Source organism: Cucurbita pepo, chromosome 16, assembly GCF_057944985.1.
Source record: "Cucurbita pepo subsp. pepo isolate OVF chromosome 16, ASM5794498v1, whole genome shotgun sequence".
NCBI classification, from domain to species: domain Eukaryota; kingdom Viridiplantae; phylum Streptophyta; class Magnoliopsida; order Cucurbitales; family Cucurbitaceae; genus Cucurbita; species Cucurbita pepo.
The window spans coordinates 13,500,694-13,522,020 of NC_141813.1; the positions used below are offsets into that span (position 1 = coordinate 13,500,694).

A 21,327-nucleotide genomic window follows, 5' to 3' on the forward strand; every position below is an offset into this window, starting at 1 on the left:
GAATTTATACCAATGGGTTATAGATAGGTAGCCTTTTTCATCTAAGGACTCGAGCCCTTCGACTCTCCCAATCATTTGAGTCGTGTTTATTCCTAATTTCGTTTAATAATCAATTGAGTTATGTTTAAATAAAGGATATTATTAATTTAAAGTAACCATTTTAAAGGATCTAATTGGCTGGGCATAGAAAAAACAATTGCCCTTTTTGCAAGGAATCATGGATCTCCACAATAGTATTATGTCATTCACTGTCTATTTTGAGCTCAAGTCCAATAATTCTCAACCATTTTTTCTCTTTCAACCGCTGTGATTCCGACATAGAGTCATTTTACTCGAGTTACTCTCAGGTTTGAATCCATTGTAAGCTGGTGGCTACCACTGGTGTTAAAAGCTGACACTTTTTTTTTTTTCCTGTTTTTTCTACTATGATAAGTTTTACGAGTGAATATGAATTTTGTAAAAAATGTCACTTAAAAGTATCGTGTCGTGTCGATGTCACATCATGTCACTTGTTAACTATATGATTGGTAAGAGATGAGCATAGCTTTAGGTAGGCTATGACCAAAAGGAAATGAAACACACCATCTTCCTTTGAAAACATAGTTAATGATAGTATCAACTTAGGATATTGGTTCCCACGATTTGTAAAAGACATGTTCTTTCTCAGGTTTTTTCCCCTGTTTGCCCAGTCAAATGTTCCTAGTATCGTGAGCAAAAGCTGACTCTTACACATCATTTTCATAAATCTACCTGACCCCAGTTCAATAATGTCACCTTTTATCATTCAAATCGAAAAGCGTTGAAAATTGGACCAGTAGATAGATCATGAGTATATAAGTGATTACAAATGTTTTGAAAAAACAAAGCTATGAAAGCGAGTACCACTGATGCCACAAAGGCTTTTGGTGATCTTATTGATGCATATCACTACAGAGTCTTTGAAAACACGTGGTTGGATTGAATCCCTTGCAATGAAAATTCCCACTTCCTTCGCCCAACCCAATCAAGGAGAAGCACCTACGCCGAACAAAAGTGAAACGAGTTGTGTCACTAATGGGCATCTATTTTTCAATTGATTTCAAATAAATCAAAGTTTGGCGAATGAATCAGGGAGCTCCGATCCCTAATCTAGATTAATATCCGATTTAGCTTTTTCCTTAATTGGAATTATGTATATTGATTAACTTTGACGATGATCTTGGAATCCCGTTTTTGTTATTGGATTTCTACCACCATGTTCGTTTGTTTATGATCGTTATGTTAAAATATGAATCAAAGACCGAAAAACTTTCAAATCCTTAAAAGAAAAATATCGAATTTTGGTTCAAGTTGTTTCCATGTACGTGATTCATTCAGCAAATTTCACCACCAATCTAAACGTTAACAAACCAAACATAAAACCAAACATAAAACAAGGACAGCTAAACACTGCATGCAAATTCAATATAATATATCTATCTTATTTTGGGTTATTTATTTATTTATCTTCTTCTGGCGGCCGTAGCCCTTTGAGCATTGAAATAGACTGCAGCCACAGGCAGGCCAAGACCATTCTCTTCTGCAAATCTTCTTGCATTGAACCCATCTCTTGAAGCTGAAGCAGCTGGTGGCTTCACTGTTTGCCTTCGTGTCTGCTTGTATAGAAGGAACACGAATCTATGGATCCCTACGTTTGGAGTTGGAACTTCATATTTCACTACTTCTTTCCCTGTTTTAACAACAATATCATGTCATTAATTATACCACAAATACATCAAACAAATCCATTACGACCATAAGACTTACCAAAAGTGGAATCTGTCGTTCCTGGGATGTCTGTCACTATCCTGAAACCAAAATCATATCCTTAATAAAAACATGTTTTTTTTCAGTAATCTCAATCATGGGAGCTTTAGACCATACCAATGGAGATGCTCTCTCAAGTAAGGATCACTCGGACCCGGAACATCTGGATCGGTCATCACCTGCAAAGTTAGTTCAAAATCATTATAAATGCGTTCTCAAAATTTTAAGGAGGCAATATCGGCCCGCGGTAGACTTAATTATAAATATATAAAACGAAATGAGAAGATGGGTATCGTTGAATATGATCATACCAATGTGAAGAAGGATCTAAGGTCGCCACCAAGAACCTCAACCTTAGGTTTTAGGGTTATAAGATTTGGAAGCAGCTCATGCCCATTGGACACCTTCTTGTTTGAATGGTAAGTGACAGTCATCTTTACAGTCGGGGAGAAGGCGTCGATGACGTCTCCGACCACTCTTCCGACCACGAGAGGATCCGACATCTTTGCCATCGCCATATAAACAAGAGAGAGAGAGAGAGAGAGAGAGAGAGAGAGAGAGGGAGAGGGAGAGTTAGTTATTTGAGTATGGATTTTGGTTAGGTATGTGAAGTGAGGGAGTATTTATAATATTGTCGAGAAGAGAATTGGGGAAAAGAAAAGTTTATCATCTTTTTGTGAACAATTGAAGCAATGACAATTGGCCAAACATAATACGACATGAAATCTTATTTGTTGAAGTGTCGTGTTTTGAACATAAAAAAATAGGATAGAGAGATGGGATTAGGAGATAATAAGTATTGTTTAATGAAGGGAATTATGGATTAGGAGGACTAAGAAGCTTCACCTTCAAGCTTAAATTAACAAATTAATATAACAAAATGGTGCATTTGGAGCCCAAAATTGATTCTTTTTCATTTCCAAAGTTGGTAATTTTAGAGAGTGGGTTTTGCCATATTTGGTAGGATCAAGCATAACCACAATCAGTGTCCAAATCTTCTTTAATAACATTTTAATATTGTAACCGCTCGATCCAATCCCTACCAGATATTGTCCGTTTATAAGAAAGGTTTCGTTCCTGAGATCTCACAATTCACCTCCTTAAGAAACTCCGACGTCCTCACTGGCACACCTTAATGAAAGAAACACATCTTTATTATATTGGGCAGAGTATATATTAAAAATATTTAATTTGCTTGATTTATTAATTAATATTTTATGTACGGGGTTGAATATGATATTCATATTAATAGGATAGGCAAGCATATACTCTTGGGGGAAATAATAGTCATAGGGGTGGTTCAATAGTATATTAAAATTTCCATTTGGGCCTTTGACGGGCAGCTCGGCCCAGCCCAATAGAGGGAACTCTGAACACCATTGGAGGCCCAAAATTAGAAAAATAGCGGCCCAATAAAAAATGTACAATTAAAATATATTATTTAAATATATATATATATATAATTATAAAGAGAATCACTTTTTTTGTTTAAAAAAAGAAAACAGAATAATCCGACTAAGAGTATAGAATATTCTTAATGAGGCAAACCATGACGTCATATGAAAATAATTATTGATGCAAAGATTAATGCAACTTTTTTATTTTAAAGAATTTAAATATTTAGTGATTTATAACATTTATTTTTTAATCCAATGAATTTAATTTAGACGTTGACTTAGTTTCAAATTTGTTTCTTAAATTATAAAAGATCATGTCATTCGACCAAGCCAAGTGTTTTATGGTCATGTTTGATCGCTCTTGACACACCAAGAAAGAGGTAGAATATGAGCTTATCTAAGGCTTTACGATAGGCCTAGTTATTGTTGTAATGTTTGGTATGAACTAAGACCCCAATAATTTCCTATAAAACAGTAGGTACAAGACTTTTTCAGAGTTTAGCTCGATATCAACTCGGTGGAAGCACTATAGCAGCCTCGCACACATGCAAGTTCGCAATACCTCTAATTCCAATAAAACTGACGTCGAATACGTCGAATATAATATATATTTATTGTTAGATGTTATCGATTTGTCTTATAATTTCATCATCCCATGTCTTCTCCAAGGATATGTGATTTGAGGAACAAAAATTGAAGGGGAATATGAAAAAAAGATGCCATTTTGATTCGGATTCCAAGCTTTTATTGCAAAATAGAGCAACAAAGACATGGAAGAAGAAGAGGGACACAAATTAAAACGCCAAAACTTCGCTTGTGACTCGAAATGACGGCCCATTAGCCGCTGCCCAATGAGCGACAAACAGTACATTTACAAAATATATTTAAAACAAACACCCAAAATACGAGCTGTCTCTGAGGTCAAAGCGAAGTAAAACCCCCAAAAATCTCAGCATCGCCTCAATCGTTCAACCCCCTTTGTCTATCTCACCTCCATTTTCTTCGATCAGGTGATTCTAAATCTTCCATTTCTCTTGTTTTTTTGTGTAATTTTTGAAGTGGGGTTTGTGGATTCTGGGGTTTATGTTGGTCAGATCTGTGGTTTTCCCAGGAATGGTCTCGAGATTTGCTGTTGTGTTGCTGATTGGTTTTTTGGGGATGTTTTATCAGGCCAAGCAGCTCCCTCCCCCTCAAATTAATGGCTCTTCTTCTTCTCAGGATCTTCCTGTTTCTTCTCACAGAATCAAACTCAGTGATGGAAGGTACCTTGCTTACAGAGAGAAGGGCGTTTCTAAGGACGATTCTAAATTCAGAATCATTGTCTGCCATGGCTTTGGAAGCTCCAAAGACATGACTATTTTGGCATCTCAAGTACACACACACTAGACTTGCTTTGTTTTTCAATCTCTTCCCTTGTTCTTCATGTTTTCTTATCTGGGTGTGCTTCAAAATTAGGTTTTATAGTCTCTGATGATTATGTTAGCTAAAAAAACCTTGTAATTGATGAACTTTGATGGTTTTAGGATCTGATTGTTGAGTTGGGGATTTACTTTTTGCTCTATGATCGGCCTGGATATGGTGAAAGTGATCCAAACCCCAATAGCTCAGTTGAGAATGAAGCTTATGACATTCAAGAACTGGCTGATCAGTTGCAAATTGGATCGAGATTTTATATGATCGGCGTGTCGATGGGGTCGTATTCGGCGTGGAGTTGTCTCAAACACATACCACACAGGCAAGATTTTTGGTCCATTTCCTGTCTTTGAGCTGTTTTCAGTTGCTATGTATTGCTTCCTTTCACCAAAAGTAACTGAATGTAGGTTAGCAGGCACAGCTCTTATAGTCCCTTTGGTGAACTATCAGTGGCCTTCACTTCCATATAGCCTAATAAAAGAGGATTACAGGAGAAAGTTCTTAAGCTTAGGCTTGTGGCTTTCAACCTATGTCCCTGGGCTGCTACACTGGTGGGTGACTCAGAATTGGATTCCTTCAACTTCGGTACTCGAAAAGAATCCGATATTCTTCAACGAACGAGACATCGACATCTTAAAGACGATTCCAGGCTTCCCAATGCTATCCAAGGTAAAGATCCTCTCTTTTTCGCTCGCTATATGTGTTGATCTGCGTCGGAGTTAAGTTTGTTGTTCTGCTTGCAGAGGAGTTTAAAGGAGCAACGCGTTTTCGACACCCTTCGAAGTGATTTCATGATGGCATTTGGTGAATGGGAATTCGATCCGCTTAAACTAAGTAACCCGTACGGTGAAAACGAAAGCTCGGTTCATATATGGCAAGGTTACGAGGACAAAGTTGTGCCAGTCCAACTCCAAAGATATGTTTCAGGGCAGCTTCCATGGATTCAGTACCATGAAGTCCCTGATGGTGGGCATTTGATTATTCATTACAAAGGCTTGTTTGACACCATTTTAAGAGCAGTTCTAGTTGGAGAAGAACCAGTTTGTTACAGACCAAAATCTGTGTCTTAAAAATTAACCTGAGTAGCTGATTCTTTAAGAGACACAGAAACATATATCATTGAATTTAGGGTTCAACAACATCCTGCTTCTGCAGGAACCAGAGAAGTCTCCTGGAATTTAGTTTACACAGGACCACAAGTCAATTGATTGGTTTGCTGTTTTTGTTTGGGGAAGAAAACAAGACATTCTTGTCTAATCATTATTATTCTTAGCCATGTTTGTTTGTGTGAATACAAGAATACTAATGTTTGCAACATCTCAAGCTCACTAATAGTACATATTGTCTGATTTGGTTCGTTAGGTATCGCTTAAGTCTCACGGTTTTAAAATGCACTATTAGGAAGAGATTTCTAATACTTTATAAGGAGTGTTTTGTTCCACTCTCCAAACGATGTGGGATCTCACAATTCACTCTCGTTATGGGTCCAGTGTTCTCACTGGCACATCGCTCGGTGTCTAGCTTTGATACTATTTGTAACAACTCAAGTCCAACTCGCTGGCAAATATTGTTCGTCTTTGTCTGTTACCTATCGCCGTCAGTCTTACCGTTTTAAAATGAGTCTATTGGGATCTTAAGAGTCTTTTAACTCATGATTGATGGTGAAAGAGAAAATACAAAGCATTCTAAAGTACACTTGTTGTAATAGGAGTCGAAGTCAACTGTCAATTACCGGATCTTAAGAATGTAATTGGTCAGATTCATCAGTTACGTGTGGTTTTGGAAGTAGCAGATTACGGACTCCTACCTCACCTGCCAATCATGTGCGTGTGCAAAGCCTGAGGATCATCAATCGCAGTCAAATCCAACGGCTCATATTTAAGGATGCTAACTGCCTCTGTCCTTGTTTTCCTCGTATTTCCAAAACAATTTACATCAGCTATGTAAAAAAGTTGCATGCCGGATTAAACGTGTCAAAAATAATAATTCCTTTTTATAATAATAATAATAATAATAATAATAAAAGTTATTATAATTTAACTTAATAAATAAAAATCTTAAAGAAGATTGGTTCCTTAAGAATACTCTCTATTGGTACGAGGCTTTTTGAGAGTTCAAGCAATGAGAGCTTATGTTCAAAGTGGATAATGTCATACCATTGTGGAGAGTTGGGTTCGTCTAACACTACCCACATCCAAATATTAAATTAAAGATAGTTTAATTGATAATATATTATAAAAATTGTGATATTCATCAGATAATTTTTTTTTAATTATTTTAAACTCGTATTCGTTAATTATTAAAATGCGTGCAATCTGTTGACTATTATAAAAGTTTTCGATTTTTAGACTAAGATAAGTCCTATCGTATTAAATATTTGAGTTAGTTTCCATCTTTTCCGTGATTCTCAATTTGTTTTCTTTTCGTTTAAAAAATTTATCAATCGCTTAATCTAAATTATCTCATTAAATGTATTAACTAAACCATATTATGATGGAGCAAACAAATTTAAAAAAAAAAAAAAAAAAAAAAAAAAAAAAAAAAAACCAACTCATACACATTAAATTAACCTAAGCACGATTATAAAATAAGGTTTTGAAATTATTATATAATTAAATTTGGAGGTTTATTATTATTATTATTATTATTATTTATGAAGTGGGAAACGGCGGTTAGTTTCCAAGTCTGTGAGCCTTGTTTGTCACTCCCCACCGCTGCATCTCGAAACTGCTTTAATGGAAGGAAAAGAAAGACGTTGTTGGTTCATTAAAATTATACCCAAATCCCTCTCCCCTCTGCATATATAAACATCATCATCATGCATCTCTCTTTGTTTACTCCGCTCCTGCTTTCTTCTTCCTCCCATTCACCATTTTTTTCAGATTCTGGATCGCTTTTTGCTCTTTCTTTTCACAGGTAACATCATTTCCCAAATGGGTTTCTGTTTTCCCACAGTTTTCTGTCGTCGTTTTTGGGTAATGATTTGAAACGCTTGCATGCAGCTTCTGAATTGGGTCTCTGTTTCTGTGTGAATCTCTGAACGGAGACGAACATTGCGGTAAGTGATTGAATTTGATGTGATTGAGTGCCGAATCATCTGCAATTTCTTTTGTTAAATTATGGTGCTCTGTTTTTTTTTTTTTCCCCCTGTTTCTCGCTCTTTTACAGTGTATTTGTAGCTGTTCAAACACGAGATTTTGCTTGATGTTGGAGGAATGGAGAATTCTGGGTTTGGGCTAATGATATCAGAATCAGAAGCAGGAATACAGCCATTGTCAGATTCAAGAGACAATTTCTTGTGTTCACTGAATAAACGCGACTCTGTTTTGTCGCTGACACTTGATGAAATCAAGTGCAAAAGTGGGAAGAATTTTGGGGGTATGAGTATGGATGAGTTTCTTGCTAATATCTGGAATGTTGAAGATATTCAAAGCCAATTTCATTCACAATTACAAACCAATGAAAATGAACCTCAAAATCGCCCTTTCATGGCTGTCAGTGATTCAAGGCCAGCCTTGTATGAACAGGGCTCTATTTCTATACCCATTCCACTTTGTGGCAAGACTGTGGATGAGATATGGTCTGAGATTCATAAAGATGAACAGCACCCACATCGCCAAAAGTTCATAAATGTTCAGGAAAACGCTTGCCAAAGCCAGCAAGCTTTAGGAGAAATGACTTTGGAAGATTTCTTGGTGAAAGCTGGAGTGGTTCAAGAAGCATCCTCTTCTTGTTCAATGAAGCAGCAGCAGCAGCAGGCATGTTCTTTAAATAACTTGGGGCTTTCATTGTCTTATCAACAGAATGATGCTGCAAGAATCAGAAATATGTCTGGGAATTGCTTTTCAACTTACCAAATGCTCACCCCATCAGTTGGGGAACCATCTGATAGCAGCTCAATTCAGAAATGCCAAAGCTTGACTGATTGGGCTGAGCCTAGCAACAAGAAGAGGATAGTTGATGGCCCCACAGAAGTTGTGGTGCAGCGGAGACAGCGCAGGATGATCAAGAATCGGGAGTCGGCTGCTCGATCTCGGGCTAGAAAGCAGGTTTGAACTAAACTATGATTCATATGATCGTGTAAAATACATTTGTTTAAGTCATTGATGCACCGAGACATTGATTCGTTGTCGTTGTTGCTGTTGCTGTTGTTCGTTCATCTGAGTTACCGGGTGTCGATTGCAGGCATACACAGTGGAGTTGGAAGCAGAACTGAAACAGCTTAAAGAAGAGAATGTAAAACTAAAGCAAATCATGGTAAAGTTTTTTCCTTGTCTAGCAACTCTCTACATTACTACAATTGTTATCTAACATAAAACTGTGCAGGCTGAAGCAGAGAGGAAAAGAAAGCAAGAGGTAAGCAACTCGGGTCGATTTTTCGAGGTTTTTCAGTATGAGATTATTGTGATTGCCTAACATAACACTTCGAATGGATATCCATTGCAGATACTGCAGAGGAAGCCTGAAAAGAGACAGAAGCCAACACAAAGGTTGATGACGATGAAGAGGAATGCAAGCACGGGTTGGTGATGGGGAAAGAGTTGGGGTTTTATATGAAAATGCTGAAAATTTTACACCAAGTTAAGGATGTATAAAAAACTATATATATTATAACTCTTACATTACATAAACTTATATAAAGGCAATGAGCTTTGTGTTGTAGTGTGGTCATTTGTGTATCGAACTCCAACAATACTTGTCTCGAACAAGTTACACCATTTGTTCGACACTTGAATCACTTAACTGCATCTACAGAGCTAGCTCACATTATAAATACTAGACCTCTACTACATTGGTATGATATTATCCACTTAACATTTAGTACTCTTGTCAATGGGTGGGGCTTTCAAAAGGAATCGAGTTGGATATGTGGCAGGCACCGTGGTGTCCCATGACACATGGAATTCTAGTAGTATGACAGAGAAGTCAGGAACAAGCATGGACGTGTCTCTGTCATAAAGTTTAAGCAATGTTAAAGGGAACCCATGGAATGGTCTCTCACTTTCAGCTACTTTCCAAATCTTTAACCCCCAACTGCTTCAAGCTGGAAACTTGGATCTCATACTTTTTCTTTTCACTTGGATCTGATATAAGAAAAGACAGATTATGGTAATACATGGTTCACTCTTTTCTTATGCACTCCACCATACTTAGTACTCAGCAGTACCGAGATTTTCTTTTAAACATCAAATCAAAATGTACCTCAACGAGGATTCTCGTTCTACTTGGCAATTGGCTGAGCTGTTGTGTCCTCTGATGCTGCAGAACAGGTACGTTTTTACGAGAAGGGTCTTTGGTCGTAGCCATTGCTTCTCTTGGGGAAGAGATTATAGAAACAACAAGAGGTCCTAGATCGATTGGAGAAAGAACGAAACATTGAGGAAATCTCTCTCTAAGTGACACATTTTAAAAACCTTGAGAAGAAGCCCGGAAGAGAAGACTAAAAAAGGACTCTCTACTAGCAGTGGGCTCGAGAGATTGTGTGTATAAACTACTGCATCCTTCCAACATTTTCAGTAGGAGGAGGTTGTATTAATGAGCAAGTGGTTGGGACAGGACACAAAGTCATTGGAGGAGGTGGTGGGAGTGAAAGCATTGGGTAGAACAAAGACAGACGAATCATACACTTTTGTGGCTCTTAAATTGATTCAGAGCACAAAGACAGCTCTCAGTGATTCATTCCCTTCCCCACATTTGGATGGGAATTAGGATTTCATTCATGATAGCTATTCATAAGTTCCAAATCATGCTCGCTCAAAAATCTTATTATGTGCAAAGTTGTAAAGCATTGTACACAGGATAGCCTAAAAGCACTAAGAAAAAAAAATTTCCTTTCCGACCAGTCATTGGCCAGCCTAACGAAAATATACCAAAAAATAATGAAGCAAGTTACCTAATAACATCAAAATCATCGATATAAAACCGTAGGAGGTATCTTGAACTTGTCCGACAAGAAAGGTATTCTCTGTGGCCTAGCAATCAAATCGTAATAGAAAGCATACTCTGCCTCATAATCGTGTAAACCCAGTTCGGCCTTCTGGTTTGTGTGATAATGGTGCCTTGCTGAAGCCAATTTCCCAAACCCAAATATGCTTACTTTGTCACAAATTCCTACGGCCAACATAACGGCTTGCATGCCAGAAGAATAGTGGAATAAGGGGCCTTCGTGGGCTGAGCTCCATTCTTCCAACGATTTCCCTGTCACCTCCACAAAGCGTTTGATTGAGTAATACTTTACAATCCTAGAGCACAGAGCATCAAAACTTGGATCTGTTATCAGCAGCGGGGATTTATGGGAACTGTTGCAGACAGTGTAGTCCATGAAATGTACAGGTTGACAAATGTACATGATTGTCGGCACGTTTGGCCCATAAGGATGGCAAAAACACCCTTCTCTTCTGGCACAAAGGTGCAAGATGTTGCTATTGATGAAAGAAACGCTGGTTTTGGACCCAACTTTGCTCTCATACTTGTTTGTTTTTGCATTGTTCAATCGAATAACAATCTCATGGCTGTCAATTAGCTTCCCATAATCACTGTTCAATAGGATTCCACTGTTTCCCACGACGGCACATGATGAATACCGTTGATCTGAACCCACCAACCCGTTGTGCCTGTCCAGTGGGGCTTTGATAAGCCTTACCAGTTCTGGCATTATATCCGTCGTAAACCCTTTTCTTCTCACCCAGCCACTCAATGCCCGCCTGAAATCCAACCAATGTCGGTAGAAAGCTGGAGAGCGGAATGTCACTGGAAAGCTATTCGAGGGCCTCGCTTTCATGTCATAGTGATTGAATCTTCGCCAAGTAGCGAAAGTCTTGTACGTCCTCGGACCACCAAATTTCCCCTCCAATAACTGCTCTATCTCTCGCTTCGACTGAGCCTCTCCCAAATCAACCGAAGCAAATTTCAGCAGTGTGGAATTGAACATGAATGCTGGAGATCTTGGAGAGATTACATTAGTTTCCATCTCAAAGAAACTGAGGCCGCGGCGGAAGATGAGGCGGCAGATGAGAGTGACGGCAAAGGTAAGGAACAGCAGCACGCTGAACACTGGACGGACCGTGCGCTTCATCGCGACGGACCGATTGGGGGGCAATGCTAAATGAAACCTAGCATTGGCTGGACAGATCTTGAACCAATATGTCGCAGATCGACTCCCAGGAAGTTCGGCATCCAAAGAGATAATAGGGGAACAGTTAAGATGCTTCGAATTTGAACTCAGAAAAGGCGAGATTTCTGTGATTGCTTAGAGATTTTGAAAAGCAACAAGCAGTGAATATGAATGCAATCTCGTCGGTGACGAGATTAGAAAGAGTAGGTAAGAAACAAGAACCACGCATCCAGAGAATCCGAGCGAAAATGAAATCCCGAAGATCCAGAATACAGAGTTAGATACAAAATACACCGATCCAAAAGAGAATCGTCTCAAAGAACAGTAACACCAATAAAGATCCGAAAGAAACAGCAGGCAACCAATTTCCTAATTAACACTACTACAAGTAACTGAACTACAAATTTTGCTGTTAGAACTTAGAACCCCAATGTCGGTTCCAAGCCACCATTCACCATTAAAACGTAAACAAAGCATTCAGAGAAGATCAGGGAGTTGAGTAGAAGTAACGGACAAACACAGAATCCCAGAAACCATAAACGAAACCATAAGATTCAAACCAGAGTTACAAACCCTAACATAGATCCGCGGGTTCCATTGAGAGAAGCAAAGAAAGCTCAGAATCACAAGCATTGTCTTTCGAATTCGGACGGTATTTCCCGTCGATCTTCCGGCCATTATTGCACGCTTTATATACACAAAAAAAAAAATTATAAGGTAAGGCGCAGTACATGTCAGTAACCAAATGGATGGCTCCACGTGGCTTTTTTATTATGGTATTTACATCAGACGGTTCAGATCACGCCTCTGGCTCGTCATGTACCACGCTTATGGAACTGGAATTCACACATAATCCAAGAAATTCTCGAGTGTTTTTATACCCTAAATGGAACTTGACGTGGCACCTTATTATTATTGAGGGGTTTGGTTGGTAATCACGAGAAAGAGCATGATTAAACCTTATAATATTGAATTAATTAATGAATTATAAATTTAATTATTGGTGGGGATCGGTTTAACGAATATAATATTATTCCTAGATACAGAATGTTGCGACAAGAACGATAGTGGCTTTTTTTTCGACATAAGATGACGGTCTACTTCAGAATCAGATCAGCCCGCTACTTTTACCTGTCATTTTTCGTCAACTCGATTGGGGAATATTCCTTTTTCTCTTTTTTTTTTTTATTTAAATAAAATAAAATAAAATCAGTTTTAATCCAAACTTAACTTTTTATATCATGGATCATGCTTGGTTTAGTGGCTTAAACACACCATCATCATCCAACTCAAAACTTGTTTTTTTTTAATACATTCTATATAAAAAAAATCACTTTTTTTTTCAATGGTTAACGATAATATTATCTAACTAAATTAATTAACAATGTCGATAGTTCAATATATGCTTGCAAATTAAATTGAGATAAATTTGATAGCACTGGTAGGATACTCGTTTTTTGTATGACAAAAAGAGTGAATATTTGATAGTTTAGTTGTGCTTGTGCTGGTTTGAAGCATAATGAACCTACTGAGTTCAGTATATACTCATCCAAACCTCTCGCCCTCTCCAACTAGGCGGGCAAAGCGACAAGATTTAAACTACCCCATTTAGTAGTTCTCGTGCCATCCATTAGTTTGTAAGGAATTCAATGCAAAACATTGGCTCCATGTATAGAGCTTTCCAAATCTAGACGGTAAATTATGAACCTTCTTTATTTATTTAACTACCTACTACGTCCCTATTGACCAGTCTCCTTCGTATTTATGTGTTATTTTATGTTTTGTAATTACGAAAATAGGTCTCAATTATCTTGTATGATAAATATTTTATTAGTTTTATGTTGGGTTTGGTCAATAATTTAATTGATCAGGAAAATATTTTTCCTTGTTTTAAGTAGAATTAAATTGAAATACAGGTAACATTATTGAATATTTAAACAACCACCAATATTTTCGAAATGGTCCAACGCAAATCCCGTCCCGTCGGCTAACCCACCACAAGCTGGCCCCACACGAAATCGACATACATCAAGGAAGAAAGATGATGATCAAAATGACCATTTTGTCCCTCTCTTTCTCAGATCTTCTGCAGTTTCTCTCCTTTCACCACCGGATTCGCTTTTGCGATCTGATCCTTCCCCATCTGCTTGAAGTCAAATTCACACCCGTGTTGCTCCGGGTACCGGTGAGTCCCACAGTACACCATCCCGCACCTGCACTTAAACCCTGTCAATCCCACGCGCCGCCTGCACGTCATACACCGGCTCGGCTGCTGCTGTGCCGGTACCGGTGCCGGCGCCGGCGCCACTTCCGTCCTCGTCTGCGCCTTCTCTGCCACCTCCGCCAGTGGCTGGTTCGCTTCTGTTGAAGCCGGTTTCAGATCTAACAAAGCGGCATCCGAGAACGAGGATGACGAAACGGCGGATGTTAGGGTTTGGTTTAGCGCGAGCTTGGCGGAGGAGGATTGTTGTTCCTTCATCTGCAGATCTCGGTAGCACTTCGAACAAAGATCTCGAGTCGCCGGACTCCCAAAGAATCCGCAGTTATTAACGCAGAGCTTCGGCGCTTGGCATCGATGTTCTTCCGCCATCCTTCTCCAATCTCAATTAAACAATATCTATAACCTATAACAACAACACAAATCAGAAGAACAAAACAAACAAATTAGGTCGAATTCCAAATCAGAAAACGAACAAAATCATCCAAAATCAAGAGAAAACAAGAGGATTACCTGTTTGCAATGATTCAAACGATCCGCAGAAAACCGATAAAAAAGAAGATCGAACGAAACGAAATGAAAAAATCAACCGATTCTGGAAGATAGAACCGATGGAAAGAGAGGAATCGAAGGCTATGGCTTTGAAGGATAGCAAAGGAATCTCCAAAATAATTATGAAGGAAGAAATTGAAAAGGCCAAAGAAGAGTAAACCGACAAGACGGGAAAGGGCGGTTGTGAGCTCTCTGGAGATTCCTTTTGGGTCTGAAAAGAAAGTTCCAGACAATTTCCTTTGCCCCTCCCCTTATTTTTCTGTTTCGTATTTGGTATTCCTCCTGTTTATTTCTATTAATTATATTGAATTTTTGTCATTAATAATTTAATTTTAATTCCTTTTCCACTTTTCTTTGCCACCAAACAAACGCCGATTCCATCTCTTTAAATACGCGTTTCGCTGGTTCAATGCCGTAATAAAAACTACGCGTGAAAATCAAATCACGGTTGTAGGTTGGCTGGCGATCCAAATCATCTAGAAATCGCCGAGTTTAATTCATTTTAATTTTGTTTTCAAGTCCATGGCTACCGATTTTCTCTCTTTTTAATCTGCAGATAATATAATTTTATTTTTCTTTCCAAATTCACTTATTTTTTAGATATTGTTTGACGTTGAAGCTTATCAAGAACATCACCATTCATACTCATCTCAATTGTTATTTTATGAAAAAAGGGATTCTGTTTATCCAATAATTAATTACCTGTTGTTTTCTTTATACTAAATTAATAAAAATGTTTTTAAATTTTATATTCATCTAAAAACATATTTTTAAAATTTTTTAAAAGAAGTTTTAATGAGTCCAAAAAAAAATACCATTAATTTTTTTAAAAAATTTAAAATTCCATTAGAGCTAATTTTGAATGGAAACCGTTAATACTTTATTTTAAAAATATCATTTTATTTCAAAAAAAAAAAAAAAAAAAAAAAACTCACATTTTATTTATTTTTTTTTTTTTTTGTACATTTAAGGTAAAAAGTATATTTAAACAAAATTTGATGGAAATTAAAATTCACAATACTCTACTATTATTAATATATTCACTCTCATAAATTGGTTTCTTTTTTTCAGATTGTCTTTTAAACTATATTTTAAGAATTTAATTTTTGTTAATATGTAAAATGAAAACTGATTTATTCAATGTCGTGTATTATTATTATTTTTTTTTTTTGTAGTAAACATCTCAAATGAAAAAAAAAAAAAAACACTAGTAGCAATTTGGGTTGACTTAATATTGTTCATGTATTGACTTTACATGTTACCTAAAATTAATTATTAAAAAAGTAGTGTGTACCATTTCTCTACGTCTCGAGTTTTCAACCTCGTATTGCGAGATATAATAAAATCTTATTGTTTCTTAAAATTAATTAAATTAATATTATTAAATTACCAATATTATGCTCTTAATTTTTCAAATTTTTAGTTTAATAAATTTAGAAATGTTAAATCTGATTTTTAAGTTAAACATATACACATAAATTAATTAAATTAATTTAAAATGACAATTTTAAAGTTCCGTAGGCATTAAATTAAAATCAGAAACTTAGGAAAAAAAATAAATGAACTAAATTGCTAATTTAATAATAATAATAATAAAAGAATAATGTGTACTTTTCAACACGCGAGGGCTATTTGCTGAACTGAGCCTCCCAGGGGCATAAGATTTTCCCTTGCAATTGTTTTCCTTGTTTGTGAGGCTTTGCTTAACGTTATTTTTCAACCGATCTATTCCATTCAAGCTTCAGCCTCCGATCTCGAGGTCAAGGATTTTCCCGGTAAATTATATGCTTCCTTGGAAATCACCACTTGAAATCTAGGTTTTCAATCGTTTGTTTGCTTTGAGATTCGAAGAGTCAAAGATCGATGTTCTAGGGTTTTTGTTTTCATCGGGATACAATTTGCACGCACTGTTTTAGGCTATCTATGAAACTTGGTTGAAGTTATTCCAGAGATGTATAGCAATTTCAAGGAGCAAGCTATCGAGTACGTGAAGCAGGCGGTACATGAAGATAATGCTGGCAATTACGCGAAAGCCTTCCCCCTGTATATGAACGCCTTGGAGTACTTCAAAACTCATTTGAAGTATGAGAAGAATCCTAAGATCAAGGAAGCCATCACCCAGAAATTCACCGAGTATTTGCGCCGTGCTGAGGAGATACGTGCGGTTCTCGATGACGGCGGTCCTGGTCCGGCTTCCAATGGGGATGCAGCGGTTGCGACTAAGCCCAAAACGAAGCCCAAGGATGGCGATGGAGGAGATGGAGAGGATCCGGAACAGACGAAGTTGCGGGCCGGTCTTAATTCCGCGATTATTAGGGAGAAGCCGGATGTCAAGTGGAACGATGTCGCTGGTTTAGAGAGCGCCAAGCAGGCATTGCAAGAGGCGGTAATATTACCCGTTAAGTTCCCGCAGTTCTTTACTGGTTAGTTCCATTTGACTTCTTTCGATATACTAGCATATTGATCTACGTTCTTCGTTTGCAATGGTCTTTATCACGTCGGTAAAGTTGCGTTGTCTCCTTGAGATTGGGATTTTATTCCTTTCGCATTTGAGTCTGATTTGATGCGTAATGATTACGATTATGCTGGATTGAATGCTTGGTTGTCCTTTTTGTGCTCCTCTTTCTTGGAGTTGGAAGGAGATCCTGAGCACCATCTTCTTGTTTAACTCTAATGGTGAATCTTATCCTGATCAATTGCTTGATTCTACCCCTTCAATTACTGAATTGGACATGGAATAAACATGTGTAGAAGACTTGTTCTCATTTTCAATTATGAAGGTTTCTGCTTAGTTTTTAAATAAAAACATTTTCAAGATAATTATCTGGCTTTGTTTAGGCAAGAGGCGACCATGGCGAGCTTTCTTGTTATATGGGCCTCCTGGAACTGGAAAATCATACTTGGCAAAGGCTGTTGCGACGGAGGCCGACTCAACATTTTTCAGGTAATGGTCCTTTGAGCATATGAACTTGTCTTCTGTTATTTTTTGTTTAGTCGTGACGCAATATATTTCTCCATTTACCTTGCTGTTTTCTTATAAGGTGACCCTGTGAGCAACTTACAACCCTAAAATACTCATGCAGCTGTTATTTTTTTTTTTTTAAATTTATGGTATCAACAAAATTTATGACATGTGAGCAGCTAGTATGAAAGAGTGCAGCGAATATGAACAATATCTCATTTTAAAGCGATCTCTTATTTGCATTAGAGTTGAGGATCCAAGGGGTTAATAACAAATTTAGCTGTGTGGAATATCATTTTATAAATGTTCCTATTCAACATGTCTAGTAACAGATTTTGCTTTCATTCCCATTATATTCAATTGCAGTCCATACACACTCCACATTCTATCTGGATATCTTTGGCGGTTATTTGAATGTGTTTTTAGTTATCACTAATCTCAGCCATTTGCTGATTCTATACCTTTTGTTTTAAATTGAGTATTTTTTCATTTTCTGCTGATAGCATTTCTTCTTCGGACCTTGTCTCGAAATGGATGGGTGAAAGTGAAAAGCTAGTTTCAAATCTTTTTGAAATGGCTCGTGATAGTGCTCCTTCTATAATCTTTATTGATGAAATAGATTCGCTGTGTGGTCAACGAGGTGAAGGTAATGAAAGTGAAGCTTCAAGACGCATTAAGACAGAACTTCTTGTGCAAATGCAGGTATTTTTTGTAGAGTAACAGTGTTAGTATTTTGTGTATTGAAGGAGGGGGTTGATTATTATTATCTTATGCACCCTTTGCCATTCTCATTTTGTGAAAATGTGTCCTTACTTGCTGCTGACCAACATTCAAGTGTTTTCTTGCTAGTTGAAAGTTGACTTCAGTTAGATCTGAAGACTGTTGTAATAATTAACAGTCCAATTACTTGTTTATGTGATTCTGCCCATCGACCTGGGTTTTCACTGCTTAAACCTAAGACTTTAGAATATCTGGTTTGTTTCATATCTTGCAAAAACAATCCAAAAGTTTTCAAACTTCTCCATTTGTATGGGTTTGCTACTGTGTTCACATTTTAAAATTTGGTAGTTGGGCAATGGACAAAGATGGGGACCTGGATGAGCAAGCCTGAGGCCGAGGGGTTTGAACTCATTATAACTTTCTCTTATTGTTTTCTTAACGTGCCCACCCTTTAATGTGTGTTCCACATGTTGCATGCATGCTGTTTGTTTTTTATTTTTCTGTATGTTTGTTGCGAATGATCTCTGTATTAAATAATTTGTCAGATGAATTTTGATGCTTAGTGAAATTTGCACAAAGAAAATTTAGTTTATTTTCTAATTACAGTTAAATAATCTACTCATGTATCACTAATTAAGCAATAGCTTATTGTGTCTGTATTATTTTATTTTGGAGAAGATTACTTTGTGATTCACTTCAGGAATAAATTTAGGGAAAGGGGATGGAAATTATTTGGACATTTGGTGGGTTATAAATTTTCGGTTATGTTTATGTTTTTGGAAGCCTGTTTTTAAATTGTTACTAATGTTATTTGAAAATTGAAGCATATATTTCTTGCATTAATAGGGTGTAGGACACAATGATCAAAAGGTTCTTGTCCTTGCTGCAACAAATACTCCCTATGCTTTGGATCAGGTGAATATTTCCACATCATGTAAAGGATTAGGAAGTGTAATGCATATTTGCTGATAAGTAGTGTTTACAGGCCATTCGTCGACGATTCGACAAGCGGATATACATCCCTCTTCCCGACGCAAAAGCCAGGCAGCACATGTTCAAAGTTCTGGGAATTATATTTTATTTCGTCCTGTAAAAAGCTAGATTTTTCTTTTTCGCCTGGAATGAACTCTGCTAAATTCCTAGATGTATTTAAATAGGTGCATCTGGGGGATACACCACATAATTTAACGGAAGCAGATTTTGAAAGCTTAGCCCGCAGGACAGATGGTTTCTCTGGCTCAGATGTCTCTGTTTGTGTAAGTGTATAATAGTAGTTGGAGGAACTGAATTATTCATTGAATTGTAATCAGAGATTAGTCAGAACGTAGTTCATGGATCCCTTCTTAAATTTGTAGGTGAAGGACGTGCTCTTCGAGCCTGTTCGTAAAACACAAGATGCTATGTTCTTCATCAAGACTCCTGATGGTATGTGGGTACCTTGTGGACCAAAGCAACAAGGTGCTGTCCAAATTACCATGCAAGAGTTGGCAGCCAAAGGACTCGCCTCAAAGGTACATCGCATATTACCATCCTAAATGAGCGTTTGGATTTAAAATTTGATATTTGACGTGCAGTACAGGTGCTCCTTGTGGCTGCTTGTTGCTAGTTACTCGCAATTTTCATTTAGTGAGAAATATATATATTATTAACATCTTTTACTTGTTTGGGTGCAGATTCTTCCTCCTCCAATTACAAGAACGGACTTCGACAAGGTTCTAGCTAGACAAAGGCCTACGGTGAGTAAATCTGATCTGGAGATTCATGAAAAGTTTACGAAGGAGTTTGGGGAGGAAGGTTGACGAGTTCGTTATAGTTATATCTCGAGTCTATCTCAATCTTCGTCGATATTGTGCACAACCCAGCAGAGTTGTATTTTATTTGTTCCAGCTCCGACGAATTTATATATATTTTTCTTTTGTCAATCGATAGGGAAGCAAATATGACATTTTGTATTGAGCTGAAACATTGAAATCTGACAGATTTCTCACATTTCATGCCTCCGTCGTGTATAGTATTGTTCCAAAAAAAAAAAAAAAAAAAAAAAAAAAAGAAATAAATTGAAGTTTAAGGTAAATGCGGCTGCTTTAAAATGATTAGTATCGTCGTCAACCGCCGTCCTTCCAAACAGCGGCTTTGGTCGGCCACGTGATCTCTGTGGTCGCATTCCGTCAATTTCATCCCTAATCCAACATAATTCCTCTTTTCCAAAAGCTACCCTCCACCGACCACGGTCTCTTCGGGCCAGAAGGGGTATTACTGTCAACTCTACCATCTTTGGTTTCACCACCTTCCTTAGTAGGCTGTAGCTCCTCCAATTGAACTTTACTTTCTCGAAAGTCTGTGTCTCACCTACCTCTTCTTCCTTCCTCCACCGAAGACAATGGAGAAGAAGCGTAATTGGAGCTGGGGCTCCGCCCTCGTTGGAGCTGCGTCGGCGATTGCTGCGACGGCGATCATTTCCGCCAAGCCCAAGGACCCGACCTTCCACCTGATCTCTATAAAGTTCACTTCCCTCAAGGTGAAGCCGCCGGTGGTGGACGCGGAGCTCATCCTGACCGTCCACGTTACCAACCCCAACGTGGCTCCTATCCACTACTCCTCCACCGCCATGTCCATTTTCTACGACGGCTCCCATCTGGGGTCTGCCCTGGTCGAGGCCGGTTCGCAGCAGTCCCGGTCCTGCCAGGTCCTCCGCCTCCCGGCCCGGCTAGACGGCCTGAAGCTGGCCCACCATCGCAGTCGGTTCATCTCCGATGTGGCGAAGCGGGAGATGGTTCTGGATGCGAGTGTGGACATTGGGGGAATTGCGAAAGTGCTGTGGTGGAATCACAGGTTCAAGGTGCACGTGGACAGCCATCTGACCGTTGATCCCGTCTTCCTGGATGTGCTTGATCAGGAAAATACTTCTCAACTTAAGCTGTTTCTTACTTGATCGGGGATGCTATATAGTGTTAATTTCCGCCTCCCTGCGTTAGCTTCTGTGAGATTAATGGATAATCCTACTGAATTGCCAATCATAGTTCATAATGCCTTGCTTTATCGTTTCAAATTCATCTTGGATTTCATAATTAACTATCATTTGCTCTTGTTTTTCATAATTAATTATCAATTTTCTGCTCTAAGTTTCCTCAAATATCGTTAATTAATTGATTTATCATTTGGGATT

General features: G+C 37.9%; 6 protein-coding genes and 1 pseudogene across 12 annotated transcripts; 4 read left to right on the forward strand and 3 right to left on the reverse strand.

The window, feature by feature from the left end:
- Positions 1–1,351: 1,351 nt before the first annotated feature.
- LOC111777545 (CEN-like protein 2) lies at positions 1,352–2,362 on the reverse strand. The gene is made up of 4 exons (XM_023657192.2): positions 2,097–2,362; positions 1,903–1,964; positions 1,786–1,826; positions 1,352–1,708 (listed from the first exon to the last, which is right to left on the reverse strand). Exons 1-4 carry the CDS (start codon positions 2,301–2,303, stop codon positions 1,482–1,484), a joined length of 537 nt encoding a protein of 178 aa, XP_023512960.2. The 5' UTR covers positions 2,304–2,362; the 3' UTR covers positions 1,352–1,481.
- Positions 2,363–4,036: 1,674 nt separating this feature from the next.
- Positions 4,037–5,912, forward strand: LOC111777543 (uncharacterized). Of its 6 annotated transcripts, none has more exons than XM_023657187.2 (5): positions 4,037–4,192; positions 4,294–4,553; positions 4,706–4,917; positions 5,003–5,264; positions 5,339–5,912. In XM_023657187.2, exons 2-5 carry the CDS (start codon positions 4,296–4,298, stop codon positions 5,663–5,665), a joined length of 1,059 nt encoding a protein of 352 aa, XP_023512955.2. In that variant the 5' UTR covers positions 4,037–4,192; positions 4,294–4,295; the 3' UTR covers positions 5,666–5,912. The 6 variants fall into 6 exon arrangements, with proteins under 6 accessions (XP_023512955.2, XP_023512957.2, XP_086974937.1 ...); XM_023657189.2 differs by having other exon boundaries at positions 4,059–4,192; positions 4,353–4,553; XM_087118811.1 differs by having other exon boundaries at positions 4,059–4,192; positions 4,353–4,444.
- A 1,372-nt stretch (positions 5,913–7,284) lies between these two features.
- Positions 7,285–9,213, forward strand: LOC111777544 (ABSCISIC ACID-INSENSITIVE 5-like protein 1). The gene is made up of 6 exons (XM_023657190.2): positions 7,285–7,511; positions 7,598–7,653; positions 7,764–8,644; positions 8,781–8,852; positions 8,922–8,951; positions 9,042–9,213. Exons 3-6 carry the CDS (start codon positions 7,811–7,813, stop codon positions 9,123–9,125), a joined length of 1,020 nt encoding a protein of 339 aa, XP_023512958.2. The 5' UTR covers positions 7,285–7,511; positions 7,598–7,653; positions 7,764–7,810; the 3' UTR covers positions 9,126–9,213.
- A 1,111-nt stretch (positions 9,214–10,324) lies between these two features.
- On the reverse strand, positions 10,325–12,388 carry LOC111776728 (beta-1,6-galactosyltransferase GALT29A). The gene has a single exon (XM_023656056.2). It carries the CDS (start codon positions 11,668–11,670, stop codon positions 10,504–10,506), a length of 1,167 nt encoding a protein of 388 aa, XP_023511824.1. The 5' UTR covers positions 11,671–12,388; the 3' UTR covers positions 10,325–10,503.
- A 1,221-nt stretch (positions 12,389–13,609) lies between these two features.
- Positions 13,610–14,763, reverse strand: LOC111777888 (zinc finger A20 and AN1 domain-containing stress-associated protein 3 pseudogene; annotated as a pseudogene). The gene is made up of 2 exons (XR_015412210.1): positions 14,441–14,763; positions 13,610–14,333 (listed from the first exon to the last, which is right to left on the reverse strand). The product of XR_015412210.1 is annotated as a zinc finger A20 and AN1 domain-containing stress-associated protein 3 pseudogene (transcript).
- Positions 14,764–16,103: 1,340 nt separating this feature from the next.
- On the forward strand, positions 16,104–20,150 carry LOC111777748 (protein SUPPRESSOR OF K(+) TRANSPORT GROWTH DEFECT 1). The gene is made up of 8 exons (XM_023657463.2): positions 16,104–16,902; positions 17,318–17,423; positions 17,945–18,143; positions 19,008–19,076; positions 19,147–19,221; positions 19,319–19,417; positions 19,517–19,672; positions 19,835–20,150. Exons 1-8 carry the CDS (start codon positions 16,431–16,433, stop codon positions 19,958–19,960), a joined length of 1,302 nt encoding a protein of 433 aa, XP_023513231.1. The 5' UTR covers positions 16,104–16,430; the 3' UTR covers positions 19,961–20,150.
- Positions 20,151–20,259: 109 nt separating this feature from the next.
- Positions 20,260–21,210, forward strand: LOC111777749 (uncharacterized). Its single transcript, XM_023657465.2, has one exon. The coding sequence runs from the start codon at positions 20,542–20,544 to the stop codon at positions 21,091–21,093; it is 552 nt and encodes a 183-aa protein (XP_023513233.1). The 5' UTR covers positions 20,260–20,541; the 3' UTR covers positions 21,094–21,210.
- Positions 21,211–21,327: the final 117 nt, after the last annotated feature.

What these genes read in the sequence shown, in the direction of transcription:
- LOC111777545 (XM_023657192.2), bottom strand. Translation starts at nt 2,303, where the DNA reads ATGGCGATGGCAAAGATGTCGGATCCTCTCGTGGTCGGAAGAGTGGTC. An exon ending in TTAGATCCTTCTTCACATTG is followed by an intron (nt 1,965 to 2,096) that starts GTATGATCATAT and finishes CTAACTTTGCAG; the next exon opens with GTGATGACCGATCCAGATGT. An exon ending in AACGACAGATTCCACTTTTG is followed by an intron (nt 1,709 to 1,785) that starts GTAAGTCTTATG and finishes TTGTTAAAACAG; the next exon opens with GGAAAGAAGTAGTGAAATAT.
- LOC111777543 (XM_023657187.2), top strand. Translation starts at nt 4,296, where the DNA reads ATGGTCTCGAGATTTGCTGTTGTGTTGCTGATTGGTTTTTTGGGGATG. An exon ending in CTCAAACACATACCACACAG is followed by an intron (nt 4,918 to 5,002) that starts GCAAGATTTTTG and finishes AACTGAATGTAG; the next exon opens with GTTAGCAGGCACAGCTCTTA. An exon ending in GCTTCCCAATGCTATCCAAG is followed by an intron (nt 5,265 to 5,338) that starts GTAAAGATCCTC and finishes TTCTGCTTGCAG; the next exon opens with AGGAGTTTAAAGGAGCAACG.
- LOC111777544 (XM_023657190.2), top strand. Translation starts at nt 7,811, where the DNA reads ATGGAGAATTCTGGGTTTGGGCTAATGATATCAGAATCAGAAGCAGGA. An exon ending in GATCTCGGGCTAGAAAGCAG is followed by an intron (nt 8,645 to 8,780) that starts GTTTGAACTAAA and finishes TGTCGATTGCAG; the next exon opens with GCATACACAGTGGAGTTGGA. An exon ending in AGAGGAAAAGAAAGCAAGAG is followed by an intron (nt 8,952 to 9,041) that starts GTAAGCAACTCG and finishes TATCCATTGCAG; the next exon opens with ATACTGCAGAGGAAGCCTGA.
- LOC111776728 (XM_023656056.2), bottom strand. Translation starts at nt 11,670, where the DNA reads ATGAAGCGCACGGTCCGTCCAGTGTTCAGCGTGCTGCTGTTCCTTACC.
- LOC111777748 (XM_023657463.2), top strand. Translation starts at nt 16,431, where the DNA reads ATGTATAGCAATTTCAAGGAGCAAGCTATCGAGTACGTGAAGCAGGCG. An exon ending in GTTCCCGCAGTTCTTTACTG is followed by an intron (nt 16,903 to 17,317) that starts GTTAGTTCCATT and finishes GGCTTTGTTTAG; the next exon opens with GCAAGAGGCGACCATGGCGA. An exon ending in CCAAAGGACTCGCCTCAAAG is followed by an intron (nt 19,673 to 19,834) that starts GTACATCGCATA and finishes GTTTGGGTGCAG; the next exon opens with ATTCTTCCTCCTCCAATTAC.
- LOC111777749 (XM_023657465.2), top strand. Translation starts at nt 20,542, where the DNA reads ATGGAGAAGAAGCGTAATTGGAGCTGGGGCTCCGCCCTCGTTGGAGCT.